The 12,550-nt window shown below is 50.7% G+C and overlaps 1 protein-coding gene across 1 annotated transcript in view; it reads left to right on the plus strand.

Annotated features, from left to right (window-relative positions):
- PDIA5 (protein disulfide isomerase family A member 5) overlaps positions 1-12,550 on the plus strand; it is a 93,360-nt gene that overhangs the window by 13,553 nt on the left and 67,257 nt on the right. The window contains exons 2-3 of the mRNA XM_072725135.1: positions 6,268-6,394; positions 9,328-9,415. Of these exons, the coding sequence (XP_072581236.1) occupies positions 6,268-6,394; positions 9,328-9,415 (215 nt within the window). The remainder of the gene's footprint in view (positions 1-6,267; positions 6,395-9,327; positions 9,416-12,550) is intronic.

Genomic DNA, 12,550 nt, shown 5'->3' on the forward strand with positions numbered 1-12,550 from the left:
GGCCACATACCCAGAGAAACTCAACAGTTTTTTTCACAAGGTATAATTACCTTGTGGTACTTCACTGGTTGTGGTCATGAGGATGGAGTTAACAAAATGTCACCACTGCAAAGGGCTTTGGAAAATTCACTCTCAGCCCCTTCATTTTACAGAGACTTAGAGAAGAGAGAGGACTTGTCCAAGGTCACACAACCAGTAAATCCAGTGCAAAACTTGGGTTTCTAGTTGTTTCCACCAAACCTCCACCTCTACATTCTCAGCCAGTTCGAGTTCTCTGACCTTGGGTTCAGGTCATCTGTTTTTAACATTTTTCCTGTATCCCTTTACCACCAGCTTCTTGAGAGTCTAGACTTTTAGATTCTGACATTTGAAAACTATTTTGAGCAAAATGTGGGTTACACTGAATTAAACCGGTTTCTTCACAGCTCCCAACATAAGAAGGGTATCTTTTTTCAGGTGACGGAGCAAGAAAGGGTCAAGTCCCACCTCCACCCTTTTCCCTAAATGCTAGACTCTGTGTCTTCAAATCCTTCTCCTTTAGCAAGCTGCTTTTACATAATTGAATACCTCTGGTTTCATGATCCGCATTGAGTAGTGAATCTGTAACGCCAGCCTCCCCTGCTGCAGAGAACGTGAGGGTGCTGGCACGCACCCCAGAGATCTGGAGCTTTTTAAAGCCAAGGGTATAATGTGGCAAGGAGCGTTCTCGCTATTAGTTTCTAGAATTGTACCACTCTTTATCTCATTAGTCTGGTGGGGGTGGTGGGTGAGGGTAAGTGAAGAGAGAGGAGCTCGTGTGTGCTGTGTGTTAGGGCGGGAGGGGCACAGGCTCCTGGACACGACCTCTGATTAACAGCACATCTGGGCCAGTTGCCCCAGCATCCTGAGAACTGGGGCATACAACGGGACACTCTGGGCTTGCAGGAAGCAGAGGGTTATAAATCCCTTCTCGCCATGGGATTCTGGAAGTTTGAGGCTTTTGCAGCCTCTCTGAAGAGCCCTGTGTAGGAAGGAAGTGCTCCTTTTCTGCTTGGGTCCAGGGAGCTTGTGGGGTTGAGAGAAATAGACCGCCTCTGGCCAGGAGCCGGGAGACCCGAGGTCTAGTCCCAGCTCTGCCGCTTACCTACTGTGTGACCCTGGTAAGTGATATAACCTCTCTGAGCCTCAGTTTCCTTATCTGTGGGATGAGGCTGGTACCCACTTGTTGGGTTTTATGAAGGGCAGATGGGTGCGGAGTCTGTAAGGAGCGTTTGGCACGTGCTGTGTGGCCTCTTGGTCTGTGCGGCCACACAGATGGGTGATTATTTCAGGGTTTATTATGGTGAATGTGTGTACGTGCACACTCCTTCCTGCCTGGACGTGCTGCTTTCTGATTGCAGCCAGGACCCTGGAGAGGAAGAGGTGGTGCCTGTTTCACTGTTGTTCTTGCTCTATCTGTGATTTGTCTCACTAATAGTGCTAATAAAGATAATTATGATTATTATGTACTTCTGTATGCCAAGCATTATGTTAGGTTCTCTGTGTACTTTATCCCCTCGTTTAATCCTCAGCCAGCCCCACAAGGGAGGTATCCGTATTATCCTCCCAACTTTGTAAGTGGGGAGATGGCACCCGGAGGGGGCTGCTAGCACCTCAGGTCATGTTGCTATACGTGATGGCACCTGGGTTTGACCCCAGCTCTGCTTGGCTCCAGAAGCAATGCTCTTTCTGTGGTGTCTGAGGGGTGGGAATCCCTCAAAGGGGGAAGATGAGGGTGGGCTTCTAGGCTGGGCCTGATTTGTGGCAGGAGAGCCCTCAGGGCATCTGGAAGATGAGAAGACCTGTTGCCTCCAGCAGGCCGTGGTGGAGGCAGGGTGAGGGCTTCTGGGCTCTGGGGAGGGGCTGTGTGCTCTGAGTGGGGATGGGGCGGAGGGTGGAGGCACCTGCTACTCTGCTGGAGGGGCCTGGTGGTCTGATGGGGTACGCACTGGGACAGGGTTGCGGGTGGCACTGGGGGCCTGGATTCCCCTGCAGCAGCAACAAGGGCAGCTGTCCTTCCCAGCAGGGTTTTGCTCTGCACCGGGTGTGTGTGGAGTAGTTTCATGGGCCTCAGCCCAGCCCCTGGGGGCAGCTCAGCCCTGATGTAAACACAGTTAAAGCTGAGGGTTGGTGAACAGAAAGAAATCAATCATTGGGAAAGGCCAGAAGGAGTTGTGGTGGACAAAGGGGATTTTTTCCCCTCTCCTCTACCACCCAAGCTAGTGACTTAGAATGTAAGGAGCCTGCCACACCCAGGGACAGTTCCAAGGCTGGCTGGGCAGGTGACTGGCTTCTGAAGCACTTTCTCAATGCTGCCCTCTTCCCCCTGAGGGCTTGACGAAGCAGAGAGTTTGTGCATCATTAACATTGTTATTGTTGTTGTTATCAGGGTTTGTGGGTTGTGACTTATGAAGTCTGCAGGAAGGTGCTTGGCAAGGCCATCGGAGGCTCCCTGGAGCTGCATCTTAAGGAAAGGAAGGAGCGTGCACACTGCAAAGGTTAAGATACAAGTGGAGGAGAAGGAGGAATGTTAAGTGGCTGGAGGAGAGGCTTCGGGGAGGGAGGACAGGGCCGTCCTCCTGGGCTGCCCTGTGGTTGTGAGCTAAGGTGATGGTCTGTCCCCGGGCCAGGCACTAGTGGTAAGGATTGGGGGGTAAGGGGAGGAGACACCTCCATAAGGGGTTCTAAACCAGGCTGGCCTTGGGCAGTGCCCAGTTTAAACCCTAGGATCATATTGGGTGATAGTGTTCAAGCAAAGTCAGTTCAGTGCCTTTCTCACTGTGAGCTTAAGTTCTCTGCTATGTGAGGGTAAACGTTGGGTCAGAGGCTCTGGTGGCTGGCTGGAAAGCGGTTTGTTTACTGTGAAGGTGGCTGTTGGTTAGATGATTGGAGGGATTTACTGGGCTTTACAGAAAGGAAGCTGTGGGTATGTCATAAGACTTGACTCTTGAGGTTTCTGCTGTAGACGCTTTGCCGTCCCTGTGGGCCAGCAGCATTCCGCTGTCCTGCCTGGGCAGGTAGGGACTGTGCCTGTCCTCTATCCTATCTCCTTTCCTTCTCCCCAGTTCCAGAAGTGTAGGTGCCTGCCAGTCTCAGGAGGGCTGGTCTACAGGTCAAAGTACCAAGGTACTGGGCAAGGGCAGTTGTTTTTCCTGACTGACCATATTATCTGAGGATTAAAAACAGAGAGGAAGAAATAAAAGAGGACCAAATCAGAGAGGGAGACAAACCATAAGAAACTCTTAATCATAGGAAACAAACTGAGGGTCACTGGAGGTGAGGGGGTAGGGGGTTGGGGTAACTGGGCGATGGACAGTAAGGAGGGCATGTGATGTAATGAGCACTGGCTATTATATTAAGACTGATGAGTCACTGACCTCTACCGCTGAAACCAATAATACATTATCTGTGAATTAATTGAATTTAGATAAAATTAAAAAAAAAAACAGAATGGCATGAGTGTGTTTTTCCAACAGGTTCTTTTCTTTTTTTTCCTTTAATCATGTGCATTGAGCTATGGACTTTTTAGTCTGAAGTCCATTAGCTCCCGGGGAGCAGTAGAATAACATGTACTAATATAATGGAATGAACTTTTTGGTGAGCTCTCCAGGTGGGTTACATAAGGGCAGTGGATCCTCAGGGATTGTACCCAGCTCTGGCAGGGCAGAATGAAGAAGTAATTCCTCAATTCCTCCTCCTGGATAGTTTTACCCTGGGGAGAAGGAACCTCTGAATTCCAATGGCAGATTATATTTAGAAACACTAGAAGAGGGCCACATTTCTGTCTTCTACTCTGCTGAGATGGAAAATTGCATTATATATTACGGTAACTGATATCTATTGGAGTGCTTTATGATTTATAACGCATGTTCGATAAGTCACCCCATTTCATCCTCACAGTAGTACCACGAGGGAGGTATCATTATTTCCACATCAGATGCAAGGTACTAAGCCGTGGAAGGTTGAGTGATGTTGGCTGGGCATCTGAACGGTAGAGCTAAGATGCAGCTCCAGACTTCTAGCTGCCAAGAGGCAATGGACTGAGATGGCATCAGGTCAAATAGACTAGGATTCAGGTTCTGGCCCTGTTATTTAATTAGCTGTGTAACTTTGGTCAGATTATTTAACTGATTACTACAGTCAAGCATATCAGATAATCCACAGTTGCCTCCTTTTATTGACCACATTCACCCATAACTCTTTACCCTGCCTGCATTATGGGCTGGTTGCTCTATAGACTACAGGATATTTGTCCTGGACTCCTCTTTACCATTAATATGGTAATTCTCCTTGCCTCTCTCTGTGGGATCCTTTGTTTCCTATGTTCCATTGACTTTCTCATTTTTTACTGGTCTTGATAGAGCATAACTTCCAGTATTTTTCTGAGAAAGGGTCTATTGGTGGTAAGCTCTTAAGCCTAAGTAAATCTGTACTCACAATGGACAGATAGTTTTTGGCTGGATATAGAATTCCAGTTGGAGATAATGTTGCGCTTCATTGTCCTCTGCTCTGCCGATGAGCAGTCTTAGGCCAGTTTTGACACCTGGTCTTTTTGCATGTGGTGGGTTTTTGTTTTTTTTTTTCCTCTGAAATTTTCAGAATCTCCTCTTTGTCAGCAGTGTACTTTGGTGAGAGTCTTTTTTTTTTTTTAATCATCATGCAGGACCCTCTCAACTGGAGATTTATATTCTTCAATTCTGGGGTATTTTCTTGAAGTATATTTTTGATTATCTCTTTTCCTCTCTTTACTTCTTTTTCTGGTTACTTTAATTTGGTTCTTGCGCTTAATGGATCCATCTTTTTTATTTTTCTTCTATTTTTTATTTCTTGCTTTTATGTTTTATTTTTTAGGAGTTTTAAAAAATTCTCTTTCAACCTATTGAAATTTTTTATTTCTGTGATGGTTTTACTTCCCAAGAGTTTTTCCTGATTCTCTTTGACAATTCTTTTCTCGTAGCATTGTATTCTTGTTTTATGGATGCAGCATTTCATTTCTCTGAGAATAATAATTATAGTTTAGCTGTTTTCTGTTCTTTTCCTTTTCTTCTAAGTATCTTTCTTTTAGATTATTTTCATCACTGTTTTTATGTTGAGGGCTTTCCTTAAATATCTGGTAAACTTGGGTTATCTGTATTGAATAGCAAGACACTGGCACATGCATTGGAGACTCTCTGAGTGTGAGGAGGAGATAGAGGGCATTTGTTTACTGAGAGGGCTTCACCGTGGACATTTCAGGGGGAACTCAGTTGTTTCATTGGAAGATCTCAAAATCACCATCCTTAGGTTGTTTTTCTTCTGCTTCTCAGAGAAAAATTCTCTAATCTCCTGCTTAGGGGGATAAGGCTGGCAGCATTCTGGAAAAGGGAAGGAAGATGTTGGGGGGATGGGGGCTGATGGAGATGGGTAATCTCAAGGTTCAGTTTGTAGACTTTCCCTTATTCCCCTTATTTTTTTTTTCCCTCAGGGCCATACTTCCGCTGCCTGTCTGGTGTATCCCAGCAGAGCTTTTCTTAATCACCCTCTCCATATAGTAGTTCTGTGTTTACTGCCAGCTAGGCTGGCCAGCAATGTGGGCTGGGTAAGGGCATCTGCTGTGTGACTGTTTCTTATTCAGACTTTTAACACATCTCCCCTAGACTGCTTCCAGCCCACCCCTCTTTGTGCCTGCAGAGGTGCTTGGGCCTTCCAGTGTCTGATGTTCTCAGGATTCTCTGGGAAGAATTACTTGTGTCATTCTTCTTGTTGACTGACCTCCTGAGATCATCAGTTGAATGGGAAAAGCTGAAAACCTTTTCACCCTAAATATGAGAAGTGATCTTACTTCTCTGTGGGTTTGTGCTTCAGTGCGTCTAGGTGGGATGCAGTTTTCACATTGCTCTGGTATATGGTGATGGGGTCAGTGTGGAGTACAGATATTGACTTCCCAGAGTGTTCTGGATTGAGTGGGTGGCAGGTATGTCCATGCAGCATCCTTGTGTAATATGCAGCCCATACAGCTTTATAAAAGTGCCTGAAGAAGAGTAGTGAGTTGGAGACTGGGAATGGGCTGGGCAGTGTCCGGGAGGAAAGTTGTTGGTGATTTGGAGAGGGGATAAGGTAGAAAGGTTGATACAGTGTCCTGAGAAGAGTTGGTGTGCCCTCATACCTCTGAAGTAAAGTGTGTTCTAGACAGTATGTCTATAGGCACCCATTCTTCCTGGGGCCTGGCAGGAAGCTGGGGCTCACGGACCTTGGCTTCTTGATCCCCAGGTGGTCCTGCCAGTGTGGCTGTCCTCCACAAAGGTCTCCTCACTCATCGAGAGAATTTCTGACCCCAAGGACTTGAAAAAACTTCTCAGGACCCGGAATAATGTGCTGGTGCTTTACTCCAAATCTGGTGAGTCCCCATCCTGGCCTTGAGGGGTCATCCCTTGGGGATGGGATGGCTTGGGTTCGGGGCACAGGTGGGAGGCAGAGACCTGAGGACTAGAAACCACTCAGGGAGGGCCTGAAGATCATCAGGCTTGTCAGCTTTCCCCAGATGAGGCAGAGGCACCAGGGGGTGTTTGCTCTGTCTGTTTTGGATCCCTGAGAGGCCGTTTCAGTTCCCTATAATCATTCTCTCTTAGGATGAGCCTCTGGGGCTCTCACTACCTCACGAGGGAGAGGGTGTGTGTGAAGAGGGATGGAGGATGGTGGTCACTGGGGTTGGATGTTGTGGTTTCCTGACCAGGTATGGGCCGGCCAGCATGGGGCATGCATCGCCAGAGTTGTTGATGAACTGACTGGGTTGGCCTGTCGCCAGCTGAATTGGTCCCAGGCTTGGGAGTATGCACCCAGGCTGGCAGCCCTGGCCCTGCCTGGTCCCCGTCTGTCCCCCTTTGGGGTCAGAACGTGGGAGTGAGTTTGCAGTGGGCTCCAGGAACAGACAGAGCAGTTTGAGCGGGGGTAGGAGCAGTGGCTGGCCTCTGCTGACCTTGAGGCTGGCAGGGGCATAGTGGATGGAGAGTGGTTTGCTCAGCTCTTGGCTGCGACTTTGAACATCTGACTGTTGATGTTGTTCCAGCAGAGCTAAGTGTTTTCACTGCTCCTAAGGATGCCAAGTTTTCTGTGCCCTGGAGAAGCAACAGCCAGTGGCTGGGCCAGTTCCGGGCACAGTTCTCCCTGGCAGCTCATCCTCGACACTCATTGGCACTAGGGGCTGATGGATGTTTTGGACGTGTGTCTTCCCTGAAGCCTGCATCCTCTGAGCGCCCTGGCACTTGCTACTTCTTGCCCTTTTGAGGGCTTGGCACATACTTCCTGAGGTGGTTGTTGGGAGGCTAGCATGTTTCTAGCATTTCTCTGCTGTCAGGAATAGGGGGAAATTGAGGCAAGGGAGCAGCAGAGTTGCTCCTGAGGCCTGGGGTGCAGGGCCCTGAATAAGCATGGCTACCCCCTTTGGTTGCTCGGGGAGCTGGGTGGATGCCAGTGCAGAAACACGCTCAGTTCCTTCTCTGGGAAGGTCCCGTCAGAGAAGCTCATCATCTTACAGACTCTGCAGGGAATTCCTGGGACACGCTCCCGTTTGGAGCATTTGGTGTGGGAGGCACCACAAGTTGTCAGATAGCGTCCAGTTTACCAGTGGGGAAACTGAGGCAGATGGCGACTAGCTGACTCGTCTGAGATCTAGCAGCCCGTAGATGATAGAGCTGGTCCTCTGTGCTGGCCCTACCTTGTTTCCTCTGCTGGAGGGTAGGAAGAAATATATTAATCCTGCAGTGACGGGAGGGCTCTCAGATCAGGAAATGATTATGGTAGTTGTGGGGCAGGACGCAGGGCCTGGATCACTCATACTTTCTCCTCTGCCCCTCACCCAGCCACTGGCTGGTTTGTTGGCAGTGGGGCTTCTGGGGCTTCTGGGGCTTCCTGGGCTCCTCTCTGCCTTGCACTGCTGGGTGGCCGGACCTTCCCACCTCCTTGCCCCGGCCTGCAGCCAGACACGTGACCCTCAGTGGGCTTTTGGAGCAGTGCGGTGACTAGATTTTCTCCCACTCCCATCCTCCCAAGCAGGGCCTCCCTTTCCCCTAGGAGGGGGTACTTCATGCAGCTCTACTTCAGCCTCCCTCCCTGCCCCGCTGAGCCAGGTCTGAGCCCGGATGAGCCCTGGAACGATGGCTTCTCGCACCTCTGCTGCGCTCCCTCCTCCAGCTGTGCTGGTGGGGGTTCCTGGGAGCGCCCCCTTTGACTGGCTCCGTGCAGGTCTCTAGAAAGATGCTTTTTGTTCACTTCCATGAAAGGCTCAGCATGCTGTGTATTCACAAACAGCTGCCATTATCCACACTAGAAAAGGAGATCTGTGGAGGCAAATAATTCAGACATCATTTCAGCTCGGCTTTGGAATGTACCTTATGGTTTTTGAATGGGGAGGCAGCCGACCTGCTCTCCCCACCAGGGTCTGCGTGGTCGGCCCTTCAGGTGAGCGCACAGGTATGATGGGATAAGGTACCACACTGGCCACAGCCGCTCTGCAGCAGCACCCTCGCAAGCTGGCAGTGTTGAGATCCTGGCCACGAGGCTCCATCCCCAAGGACCTGTCCTCCTCCTGTAGCTTCCAGGGCTTTGCCCAAATGCCTGGACCAATGAAAAACTTCCTTTTTGTGTGTTCACTCCACCCAGCCCCAAGACATAGTGCGTGTTTTTGCCGCTGACCCTCCAGGTACTGGGCTGGCCCTTCTGTCGCTTCTGGGCAAATGGGCTGTGAAATATGACTGGGTACGCTTGACATTGGTCCACCTGAGACTAGTGTCACATATAAACCTCATTTAACCACCAGGTTGTACTGAGCCCCGGTGGAGGTGAGGAGGTGATGCACAGGTAAAGGGAAGGATCTGGTCCCTCCTCTTGCTCCCAGGTTGGGCTCCAGGACAGAGGAGTGTGGGATTGGCAAACTTGTTCCCTACATTATAGAATTATAATCGTTTGGTTATAGAATTTTCCCAATTTGTCCCAGTAATGGGACAGAGTAAAGTAATGAGTCAGAGATTCTACTGAGAGTTGAGGATCTGGCTGAGAGATTCTCAGAAGAGTAGGGTGTGAGGTGTGGCGTAAAGGAGGGGTGGGTTGGGCGCTCCGTGTCTGTGAGGAGGGGTCCGGAGGCTGGCAGGAATAGGGGGTTTCTGAGAAGAGTTCTCACGGACTGTTGATCCCAGGGTTGGTGTTTTAACTGGTGCTCGGGACCTCCCTTCCGGGATGGCGTCTCCATCCTTCCTTGCCCCTAAGGGAGGATGGCAGGGGTGGCCCTAGTATGCTTGGGCACAGATGTTTATTTTTATTTTTATTTTTTTACAGAGGCTGCAGCTGAAAGTCATCTCAGGTTATTATCCACTGTGGCCCAGGCAGTGAAAGGACAAGGCACCATCTGCTGGGTAGACTGTGGGTATGTCCTGGGGCCACGGGGCGTGGGGCTGGGGGGCAGGGCGTCCTTGGGGGGATTTGGAGGGTGGGGTAGGGAGGACGGGGTGTGACCCAAAGATTGCTGTGGGAAAGCCTCTCTCACCTTCCTGCCGGGTCACCCATGGACTGGAGAGGGGGCGGTGCTGGCTCTCCCACCTGTTCCTTCCAGCCCCACCCCTCTTCCCTTTTTCCACATTGCTTTTACTTGTTACTCTGTTGTCCTGTGTCACTTGATTTTTTTTCTTCCCAGAGGGGCTTGTTTTATAGAGGGGGACTCGATGCCCAGAGAGGCAAGGTTATTTTCAGGGTCACCTCGTGGGCTTGCATGGGAGGGGTCCGCCGCAAGAACCATGGGCTTTACACCCAGCCCGGGTCATTAACAGAAGTCACCAGTGCCCACAGCACAACCCTGGTGCAATCAGCTAGTCGGAGGGGCTGCTGCCTGCCTGCTGAGGTGGCTCCACTGGATCAGTGCTGGACAGGTGGCTTTGCCCTCCCAGCGCTCTCCTCTGACCTGCGTCCCCCTGCCCGCCCTGCCTGTCCCATCCCGGTGCCAGCACAGCCCGCTCCTTCTCCTCCCCTTTCTCCTCCCTCCTCCCGGAGACTTTCTCGTCAGTGTTAAGGTGTTAGGATCAAACAGCAGCCCACGGGAAGGTGTCCGTAGGAAGGGGCGGGGGCTCCTTCTCCGTGTGGGAAGGGGGCTCTTGATGGAATTCCTCCGATTCTTCTGAGTGTGGGAGTTGGAGTCCAGGGTGTGCTCAGCTTCCCTTTCCGGTCAGTCATTAGGAATGATTTCCACGTCTCTCTGTGATTAGTGCACCGTGTGTGTGCGCGTGCACATACCCACACCACCTTGTTATATAATTAGCTCCCGGTTTGGTATTGGTTGGCCTAAGTACAGAAGGCACGTAGACAGTGAATGAGCTTAGGAAAAGCAGCAACTGAGAGCAGGTTTGTCCCTTGTATGTTTGAGCACCTACTGGATACAAGGCGCTGTGGACTTGGTGGATATCAGCATTTACATCCGCTTCTGACTGAGGCCTGGAAGTGTCTCCAGGGTCACTGTGTCCAGCTCCAGCTCTCACCTGGACTTAGGGTTTATCAGGGATATGGGCCTGGGAAAAGGAGGGGGGAAGGAAAATACCACATTTTTGTTAGTACAGGGAAGAGATGGTTTCTGCGGTGGGAAAAGTTCTTTTCCTGGATGGCCTACAAAGGGCTTCTTAACCTTTCCTGAAGCTGTTCTTGCCTGAGCCACAGCCCGGCCACCAGCCTGTGGGTTAACTGAACTTTAGGGCCCCCCTCCAGTGCTGCCTTCCTCCCCTTCAATCTGAATTCTAAATGGCCGTTTTGTGAGTGAACTTCTGGGATGCACGGATTTAGAAGTTGATGCCCTCAAGGTCGTCCTGCCCATGATTGGAGAGAATCGAACAGAGAGTGATATTTTGACAAAGCGCTGAATGAGACCAGGAGAAGTCTCAGCTGAGTGGTGTTTGCTGTAGGCGTGTGTGTGTGTGTGCACGTGTGCACCCCTCTCTCTGGCCTCGCACCTCCTAGTTTATTCAAACACCAGTTTAGTGGAGGAGATTTCTCACCAGACCCTTGGTGAGGTCCTGGCCAGTGGTCAGTTCTAGTTCACAGCTGGTCTAAGAGTGTCCTCGTCTCCTAGGTTTGTCTTCAGTCTCCCACATTTTACCAGGAGTGCACTGTGTGATGGGCAAAGTGACAGAGCCTTCTAGAGGGGCCGGGGCACTTTGGAAGCTCCATATCTGGAGATGCCACTACTCCTGCCTGTCTGATAGAGCCTCATCACAGGAAGTTCTTAGGCGTGCAGGTGGCAGAAATGGGAAGAAGAGCTTTGGTGTGGTTGCTGCCTTCACCTGCAACATTCCTAAGTGCTTAGTATCCTCAGGAGCTCAGTGTGCAAGGAGGAAGCCGACTCCAAACCCAGTGATTACAGTCCACGTGAGAAGTGCAGTCAATGGAGGCTACGGGTGTGAGGGCTGTCACTTTTTTCTGCCTGGAAAGGTTGAGAAAAGCATCACAGTGAAAGTAGAGTTATAATTTGGGGCAAAGACCTTTGAGTACCTGGTCTTTGAAGTGCTCTGGCTTTCCCTGCAGGCAGCCCCCTGTGGTGTGGGCCCTGTGCACAGCCCGCACAGCCCGGGGTCCCCTCCTGATGGGTATGGATGGAGGCAGCAGTGCTGCTCTGCTCTCAGCAGGGGCAGGGCTGAATGGGCCGCGGTTAGAACATTAGAATTCAGGGCTTGCTTGGAGACCTGATGTCTGGAGTCCATGAAAGTGCCAATGGGAGAAATAATCCTGAAAATCTAGGGGGGCACCATGGAGCTTAAAGAGTTAACCTGAAGACAAAAGGATAGACCGTTCCATGTAGTCACCCCTCAGTTCATCCCTCTAAGAGGAAGTATAAACCGAAATGTTACCTGGCTTTTAGAATAGTTTAGATAAGGGCAGCCCAGGTGGCTCAGCGGTTTAGCGCCACCTTCAGCCCAGGGCCTGATCCTGGAGTCCCCGGATCGAGTCCCGCATTGGGCTCCCTGCATGGAGCCTGCTTCTCCCTCTGCCTGTCTGTCTCTCTCTCTCTCTGTCTCTAATAAATAAATAAAATCTTAAAAAAAAAAAAGAATAGTTTAGATAAGTAGATGGATGATGGAGCACTAATGGATTGTGTCGGGAGCAGGAGTATCTGTGTCCAGGTTTGAAGTCAGAGGCAGGGTGCAGTGAGATCTTCCCAGAGCAGCCCAAGGGACTGAATTCAGGGCTCCTGTCCCGCAGGGCATGGGCTGCTTCTGCCCTCCTGCTCGGCCACTCCTGCTCCTGGACTTCTGAACGTGCTCTGTGAACCATTAGGGGAACCCGCCGCATTACCCCGGGCCCCAGCGGTGACAGCTCTCACTCCATCCTTAATGTGTTCAGTCTGTGTTTATGCGTCTGAACGAGATGCCCAGGGGATGGGCGGAAGCGCTCTTGGGAACACGTTCTCTTGCCGTCTGCAGTGGAGTGAGGAGGTAGGACGGAGCCAGCGTCTGCTGTGCAATAGCAGGTGCTCAGCCGCCCCTCGCATGGGCCCTCCTGAGGTTCCCCATCTCTCAGCCTT

This window comes from Vulpes vulpes, chromosome 1 (genome assembly GCF_048418805.1).
Source record: "Vulpes vulpes isolate BD-2025 chromosome 1, VulVul3, whole genome shotgun sequence".
Lineage (NCBI taxonomy): Eukaryota > Metazoa > Chordata > Mammalia > Carnivora > Canidae > Vulpes > Vulpes vulpes.